We start from the raw sequence: 20437 nt of genomic DNA on the forward strand, positions 1-20437 counted from the left end.
CACACCTGAAACTAGACTAGTCATGAAAAGATGGGCACATGGGACCATTATACTACACCCTGGACTTTTGTACATGCTTTGAAATTTTCTGATTAAACTTAAAAGAAAAAAAAACTTCTCTTTAGTTATTGATGGACCTTTATTTTATTTATTTATATGCTGTGCTGAGACTCAAACCCAGTGCCTCACACATGCTAGGCAAGTGCTTTGCCACTGAGCCACAACCCCAACCCTCTATGATTAGATTTTAAAACAAAACACAAGGTATGTTAAGAAAATGATCAAGTTGGAATTCATTTTTTGAAACACACTACCTTTTTTAGTCCTTTTGTTATACTATCACTGCAGACATCTTAGAATGTGAGAACAGGAGACTGCTTGTCTTCCATTAGCTGGTCCTTGTCTCTGATCACCTTTGCATTTGGCCAAGTCCCCACAGGTGATTGATTGGGTTTTTTACTATATGGATTTCATTCCCAGGCAGCCTGCAGGGTTCTGGTATGCAGCATTCAGCACATATTTATTCTCACCTTTAATACCTCTCTTGACTGGATCCCCATCCCACTTCTGTCTTCTCAGAGCTGCACTTCATTGATGGGTTCCTCATTTTCCTATAGTCAGCATTCCTTCTCTTGTCTTTTTTTGCCATCTGCATAGAATTATGCTCAGGTCCCTCCACTAAAAACAAAGCAAAACTTTCCCCATAACCACCCCCCCCACACACACACCCCTCTTCCTTTTATGGCTAAATTTTTTAAATGAGCTTAGGAAAAACCTCCAAGTGGATTCCTTAAGTGTTTACTAAGTACACCATGTGTTTAGACATGGGGAGAGAAGGTGACAAAAAGCTCTTCAAAATGTGTAGACAGAGTTTAGTCTGGAACAGGCTTATGTGCTGGTCTGGAGATAGTAGTCACAGGCGAATCAGACTAAAGATGAGTCACTGTGTGACTGTATGAACCATGAGTAGGTCAAGAGGTTCAGCCAGGGAGGAGAGGGCCCTGGAGGCCCTTCAGCAGGACTTGAGCCGGACTGTAAAATATGGATGAGCTTTGGAAATGTGCAGAAGAAGGAAGGCATTTCATGCAGATTTTAAGCATAAGAACCTTGGGGAAGGTTGATGGTCATAGCCTATCCCGAGTGAGGTTGGCAACACCAGCTGGAGAGGGGTGTAAGAGTCCTTGAAAACATTGACAGTTTGGGGCATTTTGAGGTCATGAAAAACAACTGGGGTGTTCTGCTTTGTCCTGTTGGGAGAAAGGCAGGACATGCTGGGGAGAAAGGAAGTGTGTGGGTGGGTGGTGCCACCAAAGCAGGACTCTTGCAAGACTAATCTGGTTGTAACAGGAGAGAGCCTGGTGGTGTCACAATAAAGGTTGAGGCTGGGTCCCTTGCAGGAAGCAGCATGATGTGGCAAGGGTCTAACTCAGGATGGTGGTGATTGAAACCTGGGGCTCCATGACCAACTGAGGGCAAATCAGCCTGGCTGCAAGCGTTTGAGCATTGTAGGAGTGGGGTCCAGGGCTCTGCTGAAGCATTGCACCATCAAACTGTAATCTGAGCTCTAACACAGTGACTGCTTGCAGTTTGTGGACCTTATTGAATCCTGAATTTTGCAAACCAACTATTAAATAGTTATAATGTTTGAAAAAATCCAAATGCTAATTAAATTTGATAACATTAAGGTATTAACTTTTTAAGGGTAATAATGGTATTCTAGTTTTGTTTAAACTCCTCGTGTTTTAGAAATATATAATGAGGACCAGAGATGTAGCTCAGTGGTAGAGGGCATGCCTCACATGGCCAAGGTCCTGGACTTAAACCCCTGTACCACCAAAATGAAAACAAAAAACATAATGAAATATGTGCAGGTGAAATCTATCTGAATTTGTTTCAGAGTTATCCAGGGAGATGAAGCAGGACAGGTTGTGAATTCTGCACTTTCAAAACTGGGAGATACAAACTCATTTCATCCTCTCTCTACTATTGTATACATTTGAAAACTACTCTGTGTGTGTGTGTGTGTGTGTGTGTTACTGAAGGTTGAACCCAGGGGGCTCCACCACTGAGCTATATTCCCCAGCCCTTTTTACTTTTTTAAAGTTCTGGATCTGGATAATGCAGGTCGCATGGCCTGGGATTTATAATCCCCACTCAGAAGTCACAAGAGCCATTTTGAATTGGGCCACGTTAATCTCTTGATACATTTCAAAACAGAAATTCTGTCCATTTCTTTTTTGCCTAGAGCAGGAAAACCCATGAACTGGAAAGAAATAATCTCTTGATTTTATTTGGGTAAACAAACTGTGAGATACACATGATCTCCTTTATCATGATCATGGGATGAATCCAACCAACTGAAGAGGTGAAATCAAAATCCAAAGCAAAATCAAGTGTTTACAGTAGCTGGAAATAAATGCTGCCTTTAGAAGAGTCACTCCCAGCAGAGTGGCAGCAGAGCACTTGGCAAGAGTGTGAAAGCTGAGACTCAGTTGAAGAATTGCAGCCTGCAGTGTAGCTGCCAGCAAGGTCAGGGCTACTGTAACCACAAGTCACAATGGGCCCAACAGAGACTAGTGGGAATCAGGGGTCCAGCACAATCACCCTGGATGTTGGTTGTCCTGGCGCCCACCCTGTGGCAACCCTATTGCTCACTGCAAGCCACAAAGACAAGAGATTCGGGCTGGGGTTGTGGCTCAGTTGTAGAGTGCTTGCCTAGCACATGTGAGGCACTGGGTTTGATCCTCAGTACCACATAAAAAAGTAAAAAATAAAGTTATATTTTAAAAAAATACAAGAGTTTTATCTGACAGTGTCCCCAGCTATTCAAGAAGAGGCCAGAAGCCATTGCCAGGAGCTGGATGGGGGTCCTCCCAGGCTACAGGGCAGAAACCAGACTTCATTTTAGGAGTGGTCCCAACTACAACCCATCCTCACACGGGTCAACTGGAAAGTTAGGAGGGTACATTGTGAACCTGAGCAAGTGATCCATGTCCTCCTCTTTTCTGAAATGGAAAATATATGGGGGATTAAGGTGGGTGCTTGCTTCCCCTGAAAAGGATCAAGCAGGAAAACATTCACGGAAATCCAGCTCAGTTAATATGTGAGGGCCTGCTCTGTGCCAGGCCTCATAGGAAATGCAGGTATGAATGAGACACAGCCCTCGCTTCTAAGGAGAGTGTGGGAGAGGGAGGACACGCGTATCTAGATCTTCTTCCTAAGTACTGTGCAGGACAAAGAAGCTGCGACCCAAGCAAGGCGACTCTGTTTCTAAGCCAAAGTCTGACTTTGGACGAATCATTTTATCTTAAATTTCCATCTATAAAATGTGGCAATTCTTATCTTCCTTATTCCACAGTTAAAGAGTTAAACGGATGAAATAGAACAACAACAATAATAAGGACAGCGATATGAGGGAAAACAGCAGGAAGAAGCATAGAAAAGGCTCTTTAGACGCAGTGCTCTAAGCCCTTGACAGGTGCCTGAGGATGTGCTTGCCTGTGGATAGCAGCCAGGACAGGAGCAGGTTCCTAATGCAGATGCTGTCCCCTCCCCAGCCAGCCCCAGGAGCACCAGTGCCCTGCGCCCTCATTCCCAAAGCCGCACAGGTGCTGCCTTGGCCTGAGCAACCCTCTCAACTCGTTCTAACTCGCCTGGTGCAGAGGGTGAGGGTGCTTGGCTCTGATATTCTTGATAAACTTCAGAGCTTCTAGAACACATTGTCCAACCCTCCCATTTGTGACAAGGGCAGGGGAGGCTGCAGCAGGGAATACAACCTGCTCGCGGCTGCTCACCCAGGTGTGGGACAGCCAGTGCTGCAGGCTGCTTCTTTGGATACTCCAGGTCCAATATTGCATTGCTTCTCTTTCCAAGGAAACTTTTGTCTGGACACTGTTCTTTTTAAATTCTTAGTCTTTTCTACTCCTAAATACCTCATTTAATCCTAACTTCTTATAAATTTAGGGCACGATTAAGAAAGATTCTTCCTTATAAGCATTTCCCAAGCTCTGTGACTGGGAGAAATATTAACTGCTCATCGGGCATGTGGTCCTGCTCACGACCTGGGTTTACAGAGAAGGAAATAAGCTGTCCTTGTTTTCCAGAAGCTCTTGTTTAGTCAGCACTAAAATGCCCTCTTGATGAAAACCTTGGACTTCCACTCTGGGAAAAGAAAGTCCTAACCCAGTTCTCTTCAGTCAAGTGTACAAGAAAAAGTCATCTCAGTGCTACATTTCTGTACTTCCTGAGTTTTCCCATTCATGCCTAGTTGGCAGCTTTTCTCTTCCTGGCTGTGGGCCCAGGCAGTGCTGTGAGCACAGGAAGGCTGATGGCCTCTCTTGGGAAGTCCTGCCACCCTGTGTCTTCTCCTGATGTTGGAGTTAGCATGATACCTCATGATGACTTCGCTCTTATGCCACTGAAGAGTTCAGTTTTGCTCCTAGCTGAGGAACTACATTGCTCTACTTCCCCCCTGGAGTGAACACTTTGTATCCTCCAGCTTCTTTCTCACCCAGTTGCTCTGTGGTTGTAGTTGAGTTACCGAGTCTGGGGTTTTGAGATCTTGAAATAAAAAACACATGAATGGATACTGGCACACACAAAAGAGAAAACTGTTGTTTGGTTTCCTGTTGAAGTGTGTTATTCTCTATGGAAGTGTGTTCCTTCCCCCTAACCTAGTTCATACCCTTTCCTGTGCCTACATTCTGATGAATGGACCCCAGATGGCTTCATTCCCAGATCTGAGAAAACTCAACAGGGCACCATGGATTCTACCCTAACGAGCCATGACATGCCAATTATTTGCTTTTCTGGAGAAATCTCAGCTTGAAAATCTGTTTAATTACCATGGGAGATAATCTTTTAAACACCAGATTTACATTCTTTAAAGATTTTCCCTGTGGGAGTAGGATAGTTTATCTGAACATGGAATGTTTATTTTCATTTCCAGAGAAGTGACTACTATCTGGTAGTTAGCAAGAAGCTTGAGCCCTGGAGGATTTTTGTGTTAAGTCTGTTCCTCATCACTGATAATTTGTCAATTATATTGTAATAATTAGTTTGTAGTATTGTCATATTACTCCGGAGGAAACCTTACGCTTGGCTCCGTGGTTCCAGGCCTGTACTTGACATTTTTCAAGCATCCCTGTCAGGTTGGAGTCAGTGTCTTCAAGGATTTCCTATCAGGAAGATCACACCTGTAAATCCACATCCTACCTGGACCTGTGGTCAGTCAAATACCATTTTTTCCCAAACCTGGCACAGCTCAGCAGCTTCACTAAGTTTTTCCCCATTACAATGCCAGCTTGGATGAGCAGGGCTGCTCTGACGTTCAACCTGATGGCTCCAAGACCCAGAGCAGTTCCTGGCTCATAATAAATTCTCAATAAGCAGATGGTAAATTCCCGAAAGCCAACAGTCTTCACGTGGAGAGAATGTGTATTGTGTCAACATAAGAACTATGTACAAAATAAAGCTGAGTTGGGGAAGCCCGAGACTCTGACATGGGCTGCTCTAGTTCTTCATTCTTCACATCACTTTTTTTTTTAAAACATGTTACTGGGGATCAAACCCAGGGCCTTGTACATGATAAGCAAGCACTTTATCATGAAGCAACATCTCCAGCCTCATTCCCCATTTCATTTTAATGGCAGGTGGTCTTGAGATGTTTGCTGTATCTGATTCTGTAGGCTGACATCTCTGGGTCTTAAACAGCTTAGCTTTGGGGATCAAGAAAAGAGCCTGGAGTAATTGTATTAAACATGGGGTAAGAAGAAGAAGAAAAACTCTTTGTGGAAAACTAAATCTTGGGGTTGAATCTCCCTTTACAGGTCCTAATGGGGAGAAGAGCTGGTCCAAGAAGTACCCATTATGTGGGGGCCTGCTGCAATCCCCAATCGACCTGCATGGTGACATCCTCCAGTATGATGCCAGCCTTGTGCCTCTAGAGTTCCAAGGTTACAATGTGTCTGCCAATGAGCAGTTGAACCTGACCAATGATGGCCACTCAGGTGAGTGAGAGACCTTGGAGACCTGAAGGGATAGGTCTGAGCTTCCCTTGGCTCCTTGGCCTGCCCTTTTCCACCTGGCATGGAGGGACTCCACAGAGACATCCAGGAGATGGGACCTGGTAGGGGAGCCTTTGAGGTCTGCCTGGCTCACTCTCTCCAGGGGATGCTGGATTCAGGTGATTCTGACAAAAGAAGCACTTCTCTCAGAATGGGGGAGGAGACAGGCCTGAGCTTCTGGGTCCACTGGATGTAGCAGGAGTGAATTTGGGGCCATTATGAACTGCTCAAGGGACCATACAGTTCTGTTGTAGGGGTGGGCATCCAGGCTTTTGAGTCAGACACACCTGCATTTGAACCTTGGCTTGACTATCTTTGAGCCATCAGATTCTGGGTAAGACTTAAACTTCCATGAGTTTTCATCTGGAAAATGGACATATTGATGAGTACTGAGAAGACTAGAGATTAGGTGTGTCAAGGTCTGGCATATAATAAATGCTTCACAAATAGAAATTATTGTTGTTATATAAATCTAAAGCCTGGAAGGTGCTTCACTAAACGTCTGTTGATATATAAAGAAATATCCATTACTGATCTAGAGTTAGTGCTTCCAGAATCACTTTTTAAGAGGAACCCTGAAGGTGCTGGAGTTGCTTTAGGGAATGGGGTGTTCTTGGGGAGGAGGCCAGTTTTCTGACCTGCAGGCTGCATCTCTCTAGTCTGCACCTTGCTGCAGCCACTCACTCCATCCAGACCCGGGGCGGGGTCACCTATCTAACTGCTCTCTGTTGCTGGGTAGGGTTCTGAAGGCCGCCCCTCCTTTCCTCAGTGAGACTGATCCTGCGCTCAGACATGCACATCCAGGGCCTCCATTCCCACCGATACAGTGCCACCCAGCTGCACCTGCACTGGGGGAACCGCAATGACCCCCGTGGCTCTGAGCACACCATCAGTGGGAAGCCCTTTGCTGCTGAGGTGAGTGAATGACCAGTATGGAAGAGGCTGCTTGGTGGTGGGCGGGCTGGTCAGTGTGTAGGTAAGTCAGGGGATGGGCGGCAGTCAGCACCTGTGAGCAGCACTGGAAGGTACAACTGCTCCAGCCATGTTATAGTTATTCTGTTGGTATCCTGGTCCTCCTCCTGTGAACAAGCTGAGTTTGTCTCTCTTTTCCTTAGTGATCTTGCTGAGAAGGCTGGGCTTCCAAGATGGCACAGAGGGACATACTCCTTTTCTAAATGCCTTCCTCCTTTCTGTGCAGACGAAGAGCTCATCAGCTTGCCTGGCTGATGCATCCTGCTGCTAAATCATACTGGTGCATTCCTCCTCCAAACTTCACAGTCTTCTCCACATGTCAGGCTGTTTTGAAATGTCCTCCCTATCTCATTCTTTCTCTCTCTGGATATGGGTTATGCTTAAGAACGTGGGGACAGGTCCAGGGCCACTCTTCTGCTTGGCTACAAATCAAGGGATGATTGACACTGTAATATAGGACATCATAGCAATCAGAGACTCACAGAGGCTCATTTGGGATATCAGCATTTTGTTATGTCACCCTGAGGTGCTAAGCCAAAATGTCAAAGGAAAATGAGAAATAGCAGTTTTCCTGTATCACAAGTGTGCAATGGGGTGAGAAAGGGAGGGGCACAGAGCTGCTCCATATCAGAGCTCCTGTAGCACTAAGCTGGGGCTGGGGCTCCAAGTGTTTACAGAGAATTAAATACAAGGAGATCAATGCTCCTGATCAGCCAGCGGAGCTCTTGGTAAATAACAGCAAGACCCTTCTCCTCTGCTGAACTGCTTAATGTCTTGGGCTAATTATAAGTCTGATTACAAACATGGAGGGAATGTGATTCTGGTTGATCAGATGGCACTACTGGAGGTTCACATATTTCAGCACAGGCCCTTCCCTGAAGCTCAAGAACTGCAATTTCTTCCAGGCTAATTGCAAGGTTGAGGCTTATTCTTCCCCCATGGGGAATAAAGAAGGAGTTAGGGTGCAGGTTGTGAGGGTTTGTGCATTTAGAAATATTTCTTGTTCTTGTATTTTTTGCTATTAAGCCATACCATCAGACCAAGAGCCTGGTGAAGATGAGCCATAGATGCCAATACTAGAGAAAAGACATCAGGGTGATCTTAAATGGCTGATTCTCTAGGAGAATCTTTGAAAGTAGTGGTTCTTCTAGATGGAGACTATAAAAGAAGATTCTCAAACCCCTCAGCAGGAAAGTCCTTTGGGCCTGGATTAGTGTTCACTTCCTTCTGATTTAATCTGAACACATTTAGAAAAGTGCTCAGAGTCCAAGCTCAAAGGTGATTTGTAAAAGAAATAAAGTCCCAGGGCTGGGGTTGTGGCTCAGTGGTAGAGCACTTGCCTAGCATGTGTGAGGCCTTGGGTTCCATCCTCAGCACCACATAAAAATAAATAAGTAAAATAAACATGTTGTGCCCAACTACAACTTTAAATATATATATATGTGTGTGTGTGTATGTGTGTGTGTGTATATATATATATATATATATATTTTTTTTTTTTTAAAGAAAGACCCATGATGTTGGGGATTTAGCCACATAGAATTCCACTGTGTTTCTCAAGGCCATGGCAGGCCAACATGGCATGTGGGAAAGATGGTGAAGCAGGGAAACCCCCAAGAAATCCTAAACAGGGAACTCAAAGAAGAATTGATACAGTTTTTTAAGATGAGAAAGGACCACTTAAAAAGTTCCAAATGGAGGCTGTGGATGTGGTTCAGTGGAAGAGTGCTCACCTTGTCCGTGTAAGGCCCTGAGTTCAATCCCTAGCACCACAACAAACAAACAAACAAACAAAACCAAAAAATCAAAACAGCAATAAAGACAAAGAAATATTCCGAATGGGGGACTTTAAGCTGTATTCAATAAAATGTGCTTGAATTCTGTTTCTAAACACATACAATGGAAAATGAGATGAATGAAAAGAAAAAGAGATTAAAATCTAAATGTGTCATAGTCTCAAGGACAAAGATCAATAAAAATACATGTGCTGTGTATGCAGGACTATCTACTAGTAACAGTTTTTTGAAGCCCAGGTGACCACACCTTAAGGATTAAAAGTCAACCTAAACATTGTCAGAATTTGTCACAGCAGTGGTCTTTTTTTAATTAAAATTTTTTTATTAGAACATCATAATTATACATAGTCATTGTATAACAATTTTAACAATGCCTAGGGCCTCACACATGCCTAGGCAAGCACTGTACTACTGAGCTACATCCCCAGCTTAGACTTAGACTTTTTAAACCCATGACTTCTCAAAAATTTACCTTTTGTTTACCTTAATAATGAAAAGTAATTTCTGCTCTGGAAAATAAATAAGTTTAGAACTTTACTTTGTGAAGATAGATGTCTATGTATATGGAGTAACTTTGCTTCGTGGCCTCTTACAATGTGGCTGATAAAAACCTTTATAAATGCCATGCTATGATTTTATCCACCTAACGGATAAATCTGCATGTCCTGTGCTGAATCAATTATGTTTAAATTACAGCTAGAGTTTTCCTGCTCTATCTCATTGCTTCTAGATAAGTGCAGAGAGTCCAGGGCTGAGGCTAGGCAAGCCATAGGCTCCAGAATAAGTAGGAAAAATCAGAAGGGGAAGAGATTCAAGTGCTCAAGTTTCTTTATGGCCCATATAAAAACCCATTCATTTATTCATTTATATCTATTGCACATCTGGTACTTTCCTGGTGCCTTCTCAGATACCAGGGGTCCAATGAGTGAGTAAGAAACAGTCTGCCCTAGTGGGAATTGAAGTTTGGAGAGGACTGAGGGAAAAGGGAAAAGTGGGGATACCAAGAGGGGAGGGTTGGTTAGGGGAGGAGAGGGACAGGTATCTATCCTCCTAGTTGACTTCTAGTCTCCAGCAGAAGGGAAAGCTTCCTGTGAGAGCCACTCATCCCCTGACAGGCAGCTTCTCTCCCACTGCAGCTGCACATTGTCCATTATAACTCAGACCTGTACCCCAACGTCAGCTCTGCCAGTGACAAGTCAGAAGGCCTCGCTGTCCTAGCTGTCCTCATCGAGGTAAGTAATGTTTAAAAGGTTTTTATGAAATTTGTAGAGAGGACAAGTTTGAGATTTGACATTTTGTTCTGTGCACACCTGAGGTAATAAGCTGATCTCTTATGCTCCCCCATGTTACCCCCAGAGCATGAATAGTCCCTTTGAGTTCTTTCTTGGCCTAGAGGCAGCCCTTTCTGTGGTTGGAGAGGGGAAATGGACATGTCTTTTGTGACATTGGAAAAATAAGGCCCAGTCTCCAGCCTTGTTGCATGAGGCATGTAATTTGCTCAGCAAGGGAGAATCTGTGGGGAAGGGGGTCATTATGCTGCCCTGTCAGATGCTGAGCCCCTGACTTGTCCTCCAGTATCCAAACTCAATGCTATCTATATATATGGACCCCAGAGTGAATTCTTTACTCAGAAAATGGGATCGTCTTCTGATTAGCTTGCGTATTCCCTAATGAGGTAGTATTACCTCAGTTCCCAAAGTGCTTACTTCTCTGACTTGGTTTTTGTGAACCCAGAACTCCCTTAAGTTCTGGGTTAGATGGACATGCTAGTTGTGGCCTCCAGGCTCATGTACAGATAATCAGATACCATGTACAGACACTCTGTACCCCATGCCATGGGACACTCAAGCCTGATGCCTTCAGTTGTAAATAAGAAATCCTTTGATATGACATGGCAGGACCATTACACTAACTCCCAAAAGCCTCTGAACCATCCTAACTATCCTAGTAGTAGGATGGATTCTTAGAGATGACCAGAGGGCAGGTGGCTACATACCATCAGCTCAGCCCTTCTGATAGCAATTGTCAATCCAGACTTAGCCTGTAGTATTCTGTCCTAGCAAAACCTGCATGATCTCTGTTGCAGATGGGCTCCTTCAATCCATCTTATGACAAGATCTTCAGTCACCTTCAACATGTAAGATACAAAGGTAAGGGGCCCTTGGATTCTTATCCCCTTTCTGCTCGAGAAGGATATAGTCACACTGTTTAAGAAAAACAATGGAAAGGGAGGGTTCCTTCTGTGTTTACCAGGGTAAGGGCTGCAGGTTGTTTAAAAGTGTATGACAAGGCTTTTGGGTTGGATGACCCAGAAAGGGGTGAGTTCACATTTCTAGGTGTAGTCACTCTGCTTAGCTGCACCTCTGCTGTGGGGAGTGAGGCTGACACTGTCTCCCCAACATGTCTCTCCAGGCCAACAAGTGCTCATCCCAGGTTTCAACATTGAAGAACTGCTTCCCGAGAGGCCTGCCGAGTACTACCGCTATGAAGGGTCCCTGACCACACCTCCTTGCCACCCCACTGTGCTCTGGACGGTTTTCCGAAATCCTGTGCAAATTTCCCAGGAGCAGGTAACTGCCTGAGCCAGAGAACCCATGGTACCTTGGTCCCCACCACAAACCATATCACAATCAATGACTCTATTTCCTTGTTTAAGAGTTTCACTGGCAGCTATTCAAAACCTCTCCAAATATCACTGGTGCCTGAAAGCACTGCAGAAATTATAGGCTGAGCTTCAGAGAGGTGCTACGAAGTCAAGCTAGGAAAATGAATGCTTGCCTCCACAGTTCTTTAAAAAAAGAGCTGAAAGGCTGCATTTGTTAATAAATTCCTTAGCAGCTGGGTGGTATTCACTTCCCAGGTCAGGGAGGAGCCTGGTTCTTTTAGAAGGCAAAATAGAGATGGCATCAAGTTAAATCATTTCACAAATGGGGTGTGCGATTGCAGTAATGAGTGAGGGTTGCTGCCCTCAAGAAGCTCAGTCTACTGCAAAGTGGGGTACAAAGTTCTTAGCAACCGTCTCTAAGCCTCTCATGTTATAGTGATAGAAATGAAGGTTAGAAGCTTGCTGGATCATCCACTGGTTAATGACAAAGCTGAGCTCCAAAGTCAGGTCTTCTGGGTTTAAAGTTATAGCTCATCCCTCTCTGCCACAACTTAAAAGCATGAAAAAGAAAATTGGCTCCCCCAGGAGCTGGAGCTACATACCTACTCACCCCCACCTCAGCTTCATGGTCCCGTACAGCCCTCACTGTTGCTCCTAATCTTCACTACCAGCTTCTGAGCTGAGAACCTAGATAAACTGGCAGCAGGTAGGCGGATGGGAGCTAGGATGGTGAATCAGGAGGTGAAATTGTGGGGAAGCAGCAGCATGCTAACCCAAAAACTACCTTGGAAATTGATTATATAATCTCTGTGGGTATGTGAAAATGCCAGGAAGTCAGTTGTCAGATGACCTAGGAACCTCTTAGCTCTCTCCTTTTATTCTTCTGTGACTATTGGAACAAGCTCCAGACCCTTTGCTTTAAGAGCTGGGGTTTTGGCACACACCTGTAATTTCAGCAACACAGGAGGCTGAGGCAGGAGGACTACAAGTTCAAAGCCAGCCTCAGCAACTTAGTGAGGCCCTAAACAACTTAGTGAGACCCTGTCTCAAAACAAAACTCAAAAAAGAGCTGAAGATGTGGCTCAGTGGTTAAGCACCCCTGAATTAAAAAAAAAAAAAAAGAGTTGGGTTTCAGTTTGAGGGGAAGGGAGCCTCCGTGAGAAGCTAAGGAGCCCTCTGTCTCTCCAGCTTTCCCTCTGTGGGGACAGATTCTGGGTGTAACCAGGGCCCAGCAGCATGGCCCTTCCCTGGAGTCTCTGCAGCTGGAAAACGCCAGCGCTGACCAGCATCCAGTTAACAAGACTCCTGTGGAAGCAGGAAGAAACAGTTTTCTGGCTTCCCCACTGCTTTCTAATGCCTCCTATTAAGCACCCCATGGGCTGGTTCCAGAGGCTTCTCCCAGGGGCTCTCTTCAGGGAGGCCAGAGCAGGGAATATCACTCTGCCCATGGGTGCGTTTCTGCTCTTCCCCTCAGCTACTGGCTTTGGAGACGGCTTTGTATTTCACACAAGTGGATGACCCTTCACCAAGAGAAATGATCAACAACTTCCGTGGGGTCCAGAAGTTCGATGAGAGACTGGTGTACATCTCCTTTCGACAAGGTGAAGGAAGCAGTGTGTGTCTGGTGATAGAGCTCTGTTTCACACCAAGTTTGTCTCTGGCACTGATGCCCTTAGGAGATTGGCAAAGAGCACCCTGGCTGCCACAGAAACTGGGGTAATAGCTCCTTGAGGTGTTGCGGGTTACTAGTTACTGACCTAGGCCAGGATCTCCAGACACATCAATCAGGTCCCTTGCTAAGTCTGGAGGTCTCCCACAGTGGGGAAAGAGAGGTTCTTGGAGACATCTCTGTTCTGAAGAATGATCCCTGCTCTTAAGACTTACAATAGGACCCTTTTTACAGATGAGACTTGTAACTTCTCTTCCTAGGCCTTCTTGGCATCAAGGGCTGCATCCATCCTGCCCTAAGCCTAGCCAGGTGATTCCAGCACTACCAATGTCCAACAGCACTCTTTTGTAATATTGTGAGCATAACCATTTCCACGGCCAGGAGCAACTCAAGGCCTAGTGTAGCAGGGCCCACTGGGCATCAAAGCATCCTCCCCACTCAGCCTGTTTGTCTAATCTCCTTGGAGCTTGCATAAGCACAGGTATACATGTTCCAAACTGAACGAAGCTTAATAGTGTGGTTTATTCCTAAGGCAAATGGGGCTCACTCTTTCTTTTAAATCTGTAACTTCCAGGTCAGCTCAGAGCTTCCTTCAACACTGCTGGAAGCTGGGGGTTAGGGAAAGTGATAAAGGAGCAGTAATCTCTTCTGGATACAGCATTCTCTTTTCCCATTCTTCTAAGTGGAATATATAGTATTTAAGCAAACAGGGCTGCTTCCCAAGGAGGAATAAAGAGGCAGTCCCTAAGGAGTTCATTTTCTCACTCTTGATTCTTGAGCTTCTCCCAGTGTGGAAATCTTTTGAGTGGTCAGAATCATGGAAGGTCTGTGGACATTCCACTTCATCTTTTATGTCACTCATGGACTGACTATTCATATTTAAAGATGACCCCATTAACTCACTTGCCAGAGAATCCATGCCCCTCATCTCTCCTGTGCACTTTTTTTTTGTTCCTTTCTTATGATGTGAGAACTATTGCCTCCTCAACATAGTTGTGTAGATGAAGATTGTGTTCAAGGCCCTTGTCAGAAAGCTTTAGAAAGATTCTTTTCTGAATTACCCACTCATAGTCAGAATGATGTCCTCTATTAGTTTTGTAATTAAGAACTGCCCAAAGATACGCATTCTGTGTTCTGCTCTTCAGATACTACTAGTTAACTCCACTTTCCTCTTTTCCTTGGTTTCTCAGTCTGCAAACTGAATCTGTGAACAATGGCCCCTTGCTAAAAATTGAGAAGCTATAATATGATAACTATCAACTTCTTTTTCTAGGAAATGACCCCAATTTCCAGGATGCTTTCCTTTGTAATCTATTCTGAATACAGCATTCTCTTTTCCCATTCTTCTAAGTGGAATATATAGTATTTAAGGTTTAAAAGTACTCCAACTCTTAAATAAATTTAAAAAAAACCATAAACTTCTACTAGAGATAAGGGACTTTGCTGACATTGATTCAAGAATTCTACTCTCAGTTATGTTTTCCAAAATACTCTATACACATCGCTGGGAATGAGGTAATAAATACTTTCCCTATAGTCAGGAGGGCTTGGTCCAAAGCCTCATCTTGTTTTCTGCCCCATGTATGATGTAGACAAATCATATCTCTTTTTCAGCCTTGGTTTCCTCAGTCACATAATATGAAGTGATCTTTTCAGTTCTAATATGTTATGATTCTAAAAATGGACACTAACAACTACCAATCCTAACTTTATGTTGCAGGGACAGAGTTTGAGGGCAATTACAGAGGATCGGAAGAAACCGTGCAGGAATTTGATTATGACATCTAAAAGTAACCCCCACTTGTAACAATGGACTGTGGCATTGGGAATAATTAGCCATCTTCTTAGACTGGCTAAGGTCTAAGCAGCTGCTTGTAGATTGGGCAGTGCAGGCAGGTCTATGGCAGAGTGCTTCTGTAGTTCTCTAAGTCTAGTTGGGGTAGTTTGACAGGGCTCTAAGCAGAAGCTTGCAAACCAACTCCTAGCTTAGGACATCAAGATCAAAGCTCCAATACAGCTTTGCCACTGACCCTCTTGCATGGCTTGACCAGAAATGTTGCATCCATAGCCAATCCTGGGCTCAGCCTTCTCTTTGGAATGAGAATCAATGGCAGTCCAAGGCAAACCTGTTCTGGAGGCTGATTATAGAAACTTGGCCTGAGTTCTCCTCTCCCTCTTACTTCCCAAAGCACTGATAGCAAACAGGGCTGCTTCCCAAGGAAGAATAAAGAGGCAGTCCCCAAGGAGTGAAAACCCAAACTTCATCTGCCCAGGGATGCATGCATTCTCCAGGGCCTCTCATGCAACTTGGAGCAAGTCTCAGACTGATATTTGCTCTTTCAGGTTTATAGTGTGAGTCTGTTTGTCAAAATGAACCTTGAGCAATTTGGACTTATTTGCAGACTTTTAAACCACTGAGGCAAGTTTATAATGAAGAGTCTGCTTTATCAGGGTCTTCTCTGGAAGTTAACAAGAGTTATGGGGTCAGAAAATTCTTCCAGGAGAAAAGTAGTGTAGAGGAAAACCCTAGGAGAGAAGGTGCAGAGAACTGGACAGGATAGAAGGCGGGGGGAGGGAAATATGGGGTTTAACAAATGGAGATACTTGTGACTGAATCATTTAACTTGACCCTGCTGTTTTCCTAGATTGTGCTCAGGAAAGGAGTGCAGGACCTGCTGTCCGTCTCTAAGGAGTTTATAGTCTAGCCATACCTTAGCCTAGGGTTTTTCAACGTTGGCACTATTGACATTTTAGGTGAGATAATTCTTACTGTGGGGGTGTCCTGTATACTGTGGCATTAGCAGCATCCCTGGTCTCTATCCACTAGATGCCAGTAGCATCTCCCCATTTTATATTGTTATTTTTTTGGTACTGCGAATTGAATTCAGGGATGCTTTACCACTGAGCCACATGCCCAATCTTTATTATTTATTTAAGACAGAATCTTGCTTAGGAGCCTTTCTGAGTTGCTAAGGCTAGCCTTGAACTTGCAATCCTCCTGCCTCAGACTCACAAGGCACTGGAATTACAGGTGTGTGTCATGGCACCCAGCACATCTTCCCCATCTGTGATAGCCAAAAAATGTCTCTAGACATTGCCAAGTTCTCCAGGGGAAGTGGGGTAAAATGATCCAACTATAAACCACTGCTCCAGGTGTCGTTCAGTGGCTCCTTGGCCCAAACTGTTTTTTTCCACTCATGTCATAGGATTCTAGAGTTGTATATCACATACCCCGTTCTTTATTATATTATAGCATGAAATTTTCAGTTTAGTGATGGTTACCCCCTCGCAACAATAACATTGAAGTAACTAAGGAAGAACAAGCAAACCCAAGAAAAGCCTGGTCTACCATCTTCCTTTAGAATTTGAGTGTATATCTTTTTTTTCCTCTCTCTCTCTTTTGTTACCCAGGGGTGCTTAACCACTGAACCACATCCCAGGGAGTGAACCCAGGGGAGCTTAACCACTGAACCATATCCCCAGCCCTTTATCATTTTTTAAAAAAATTTTGAGACAGAGTCTCACTAAGTTGCTTAGAGCTTCACTAAATTACTAAAGCTGGCTTTGAACTTGTGGTCCTCCTGCCTCAGCCTCCCAAGTTGCTGGGATTACAGGTGTGTGCCCCACACTCAGCTGTATATCCTTTATATATATATATATATATATATATATATATATATATATATATATAATTGAGTAAGGCCAAGAGAAGTAGAATGAGGAGAGAACTAGTCTCTTTAAGAGAAGTATACAACCCCCTTTATCAGGAATCCACAATCTCCTCATCATACCTCTTCTCCCTCTCTTTTGTGTAAGATTTTCTCTCTTGTAGGTTATTTCTGACTGCCTTGGTTAAAATTCTTACTTTTTTTTAACTTTTAATTTTTTGTGGTACTGGAGATTGAACCCAAGAATGTTCTACCACTGAGCTACATCCCCAGCCCTTTTTATTTTTTTGTTTTGAGATAGGGTCTTGCTAAGTTACTGAGGCTGGTCTTGAATTTGCAATCCTCCCATCTCAGACTCCCAGTCCTTGGGACTACAAGTGTATGCACTGTGCCTGGTTAAAGGCTTACTCTAGATGGGAAGATGAAAGTCAAGCCGGGCCCTTTTTCAGCTCTTAGAATGTGCCTCTTCTAAGGAAGATTTGATCTTGTCCTCGAGGAGGGTTCCTGGAGAAGGGAATCAATCTGGGACCAGGGGAAAGATGGCAGAGGCAGGTGCCCATCCTAGGGGCCAGGGCTTAGGGCTTTGGCCCCACTTTTGTTCCTTCAGACTGACCTCATCCCAGCCAGTGACACCAACTCTGGGTTTAGATGGTAAGAGGTTGTCAAACTTAAATGCTTTTTCCTAACATGTCAATGCAAGGGAAACTAGAGGGGGGGAAAAAGGCCAAAGGGTTTCTATAATCATATCTTTAGGGGGCCTGCTCTGAGCTTTGCATGTCACCTGCTTCAGAGCCAGAGCCAGCTGAGATGCATCAGGACTAGAGCGCTAGACAGAGAAGGGGGAGGCCGCCTGGAGCGCTGTTCTATAGAGCAGCACGATTAGACTCTGCTTGACCCCAAGGAACTGCATAGTTTTAGAAAACCTTAAAAGGAGAGAGAAATCTTACACAGCTAAGATGGCTAATTATCTAATCTTTTGAGACTAAAATTATGTGTGTTGTTGTTGATCTTGGGCTTCTTTAAGTTTATATTTATTAATAAAACTTATTAAATGGAAGAGTACCATCAACTCTTCCAAAGCATCCAAATAATAACCAGAGGAGTTCCTATCATCAAATTCCTAGACCTGGATTGGAGGTGCTGCTTGGTTGGGAGCAATCTTCAAATGTGCAAAATGAGGACCCAGTCCCTTCAACATGCCAAACGCTTCCTGAGCACAGCTCTGGTTGTGTACTAAGGGGGACAGAAAACCCCACTGTGCATGTCATTTTGCTTCTAACAACAAGCTTTTGGCACAGAGCAGACCGTTTTCAGGGACAACAGCTGGATAAGGGATCAGGCAGAAGTTTGGATCCCCCCTTGGTGAGGATTCCAGCTGACTTTCCCACAATGGCTCCCCGGTGGAACCTGTCCTGCCCTTTCAGCCTCAGCTCCACCAAACTGCAGAGCCTCCCTTAACAGGAAAGGGGCTCTCAAGTGCACACCCTATTCCTCTTATCTGGAGCAATTCTCTCCCTGCTTCATAAGACCAAGTTCCCAGAAGTTCTCCCCATTCTGCTAGAGGTGACTTATAGTCTCCTTCAGTGCAGCCTCAACATGATTCCTCTCTATTATTACACCTGGCACATAACAGAGTAATTATTTGTTACCATTCAGTAAAAACGAGAGAGAGAGAGAGAGAGAGAATACATATTATACACGAGTTGCAAGCTCCATAAGAGAGGGATGATTGATGTCTTACTCATTTTTTATTCTTGGCACTGGGCCTGGTGCTCATTATAAGCTTGCTGAAAGGATATAACTGGCCTGTCTTTTCCCTTTCCTCCTCAGTGATTTACACATAAGCCTGGCCAGTTGTCAGATTTTAGTTTTATTAAGGCTCATTTTGCTTTGTTTTCAATTTTCCAACAGTGTTAAAATCAACCCACAGATTTGAGAGAAACTAACGATCAGAACTTACGTCACATGTTGAAGGCCTGGGAGGAAGCTACCCAGTGATCCTGTCATGCTTTCTGCTGCTCTGACTTGATGGGACAAAACCCATCATTTCTTCAGCAAAGACTGCCTGGGCCACTAAAGATAGTCACAGGGCCAAGGGCTGGCCTTGTATCCACCCCTGCTGCTCCGGGATTTAGGCCTGTGAGAGCAATGCAGCTTTCATTCTGGGCCTGAATTCCTGCAATTGGGAGGGCAGAGCCCTCAGTCCCTTCCACAGTTGTGTAAAACCAATTCTCTTGTATAACCTGGTGGTGTCTTTTTGGCAGATTTCTTTGTAGAAATTATTTCTTTGCTGGGTTACACATGTTAATAAGGATAATTCCCATTTGTCCTCTGATGGTAGCAATGCTCTGTGGTTATTGAGGACATCTTCCTTGCTTTTCTTACCGAGAATTATCTGAAAAGAATACTAGCATTAGAGCCACTTGACTCTATGGTTTATAATAGAGCATGATTATAGTGGTTTTACTACCCTAAACTGGATTTCATGTATTTAAATAATCGAACCCTGGGTAAACCTAAACTCTCCTGTCCTCTCATACAGGACTAGAGATTGCTAACCACCCATCTGTGTGTTATTACTATGCAGCATGCCACCTATATAATCAGTCCATCCTTCTCAGTAATACTTTGAAAGGAAAACAAGTGTATTCCATAATCAAATAGCATTGCAAATAGAGCTAGAAAATACAACAGTGTTGTTCCAGGAACCGCAAGACATGTAAACAAGGTGTTTGTTCCTGGAGCTGGACTTATCTGTGTTTATACTTGAGGCTTCAGAAGACCTCAAAAGCAGTTAACCAGCATCCTCGGGCCAGCCAGATGCCAGTGGAAGAGGAAGCTGCCGAGCCAGCCAGAACAGGTAGTGAGGCCCTGGTGGTGAGCAGCCCCTGATCCTCTCCAGGTGTCTGCACCTTCCTGGATGAGGTGTGCAATGATCCAGTTCTGTATCCATGTGATTTCCTTTTGTGTGTCGCACTGCCCTATCTTGGCTCACCTTCACTCATTCACGTGAGTTGGCCAGCAGGTAGCTCTCCACCTTCGCACAGCCGTCTCCTCCTATTGCCAACTCAGGAGCCCTGCCATTGAGTTCTTATCCAGTGGCTCTCTCAGGCCACCTCTGTGAACCAGCTGTCTCTATTTTTCCCATCTGTCTCATTGTTCTTCAGGGGAACTGCCTGTTTTAGTCCCCATTTAGAAACATATCACTTCTTTGTTTATTTGAACAAAACTGTCTCTGACTTTGCCTGTTCTCTACAGCATCCCAGAGACTAGGCTATACCTGAGTCTTTGCTATAAACAGGCTTTGGCTTCTCTCTCTTGGCTCTAGTTCTCTAATTGCCCTGACAGTTCTCCCTGTGCTCTGGAAGTCCCATGAATTTTCCCTCTCTAGTCAGTAAATGCTTTGGCTCTACCTCCACCTGGACCCAAGTCCACAGAGTCCCACTTCCTTGATGGTTGGTGCTGCCTCAATGGGCAAGGGCCACAGTCCAGACAAATCTTGCCCAAGGCTTCATGAGGAGGTGGAACTCTTAGGTCATACCTTCAGGGGCAATCCTTTTCCTTAACAGTTTGGTTCTTTGCTTGATTGAGCTGCTTTGTTTTGGCTGCCTTTGAAAAGGCACCTGTCCCAATCTCTGGGGCTTTCCTTGTCTTCATGGCTG

At 44.5% G+C, this 20437-nt stretch overlaps 1 protein-coding gene across 1 annotated transcript in view; it reads left to right on the top strand.

Annotated features, from left to right (window-relative positions):
- The window catches only part of CA12 (carbonic anhydrase 12), a 52558-nt gene that overhangs the window by 25735 nt on the left and 6386 nt on the right, over positions 1-20437 (top strand). The window contains exons 3-8 of the mRNA XM_081290652.1: positions 5829-6008; positions 6835-6980; positions 9970-10065; positions 10920-10983; positions 11246-11403; positions 12913-13039. Of these exons, the coding sequence (XP_081146778.1) occupies positions 5829-6008; positions 6835-6980; positions 9970-10065; positions 10920-10983; positions 11246-11403; positions 12913-13039 (771 nt within the window). The remainder of the gene's footprint in view (positions 1-5828; positions 6009-6834; positions 6981-9969; positions 10066-10919; positions 10984-11245; positions 11404-12912; positions 13040-20437) is intronic.

Source organism: Spermophilus citellus (genome assembly GCF_964194105.1).
Source record: "Spermophilus citellus genome assembly, chromosome: 4".
NCBI classification, from domain to species: Eukaryota; Metazoa; Chordata; class Mammalia; order Rodentia; family Sciuridae; genus Spermophilus; species Spermophilus citellus.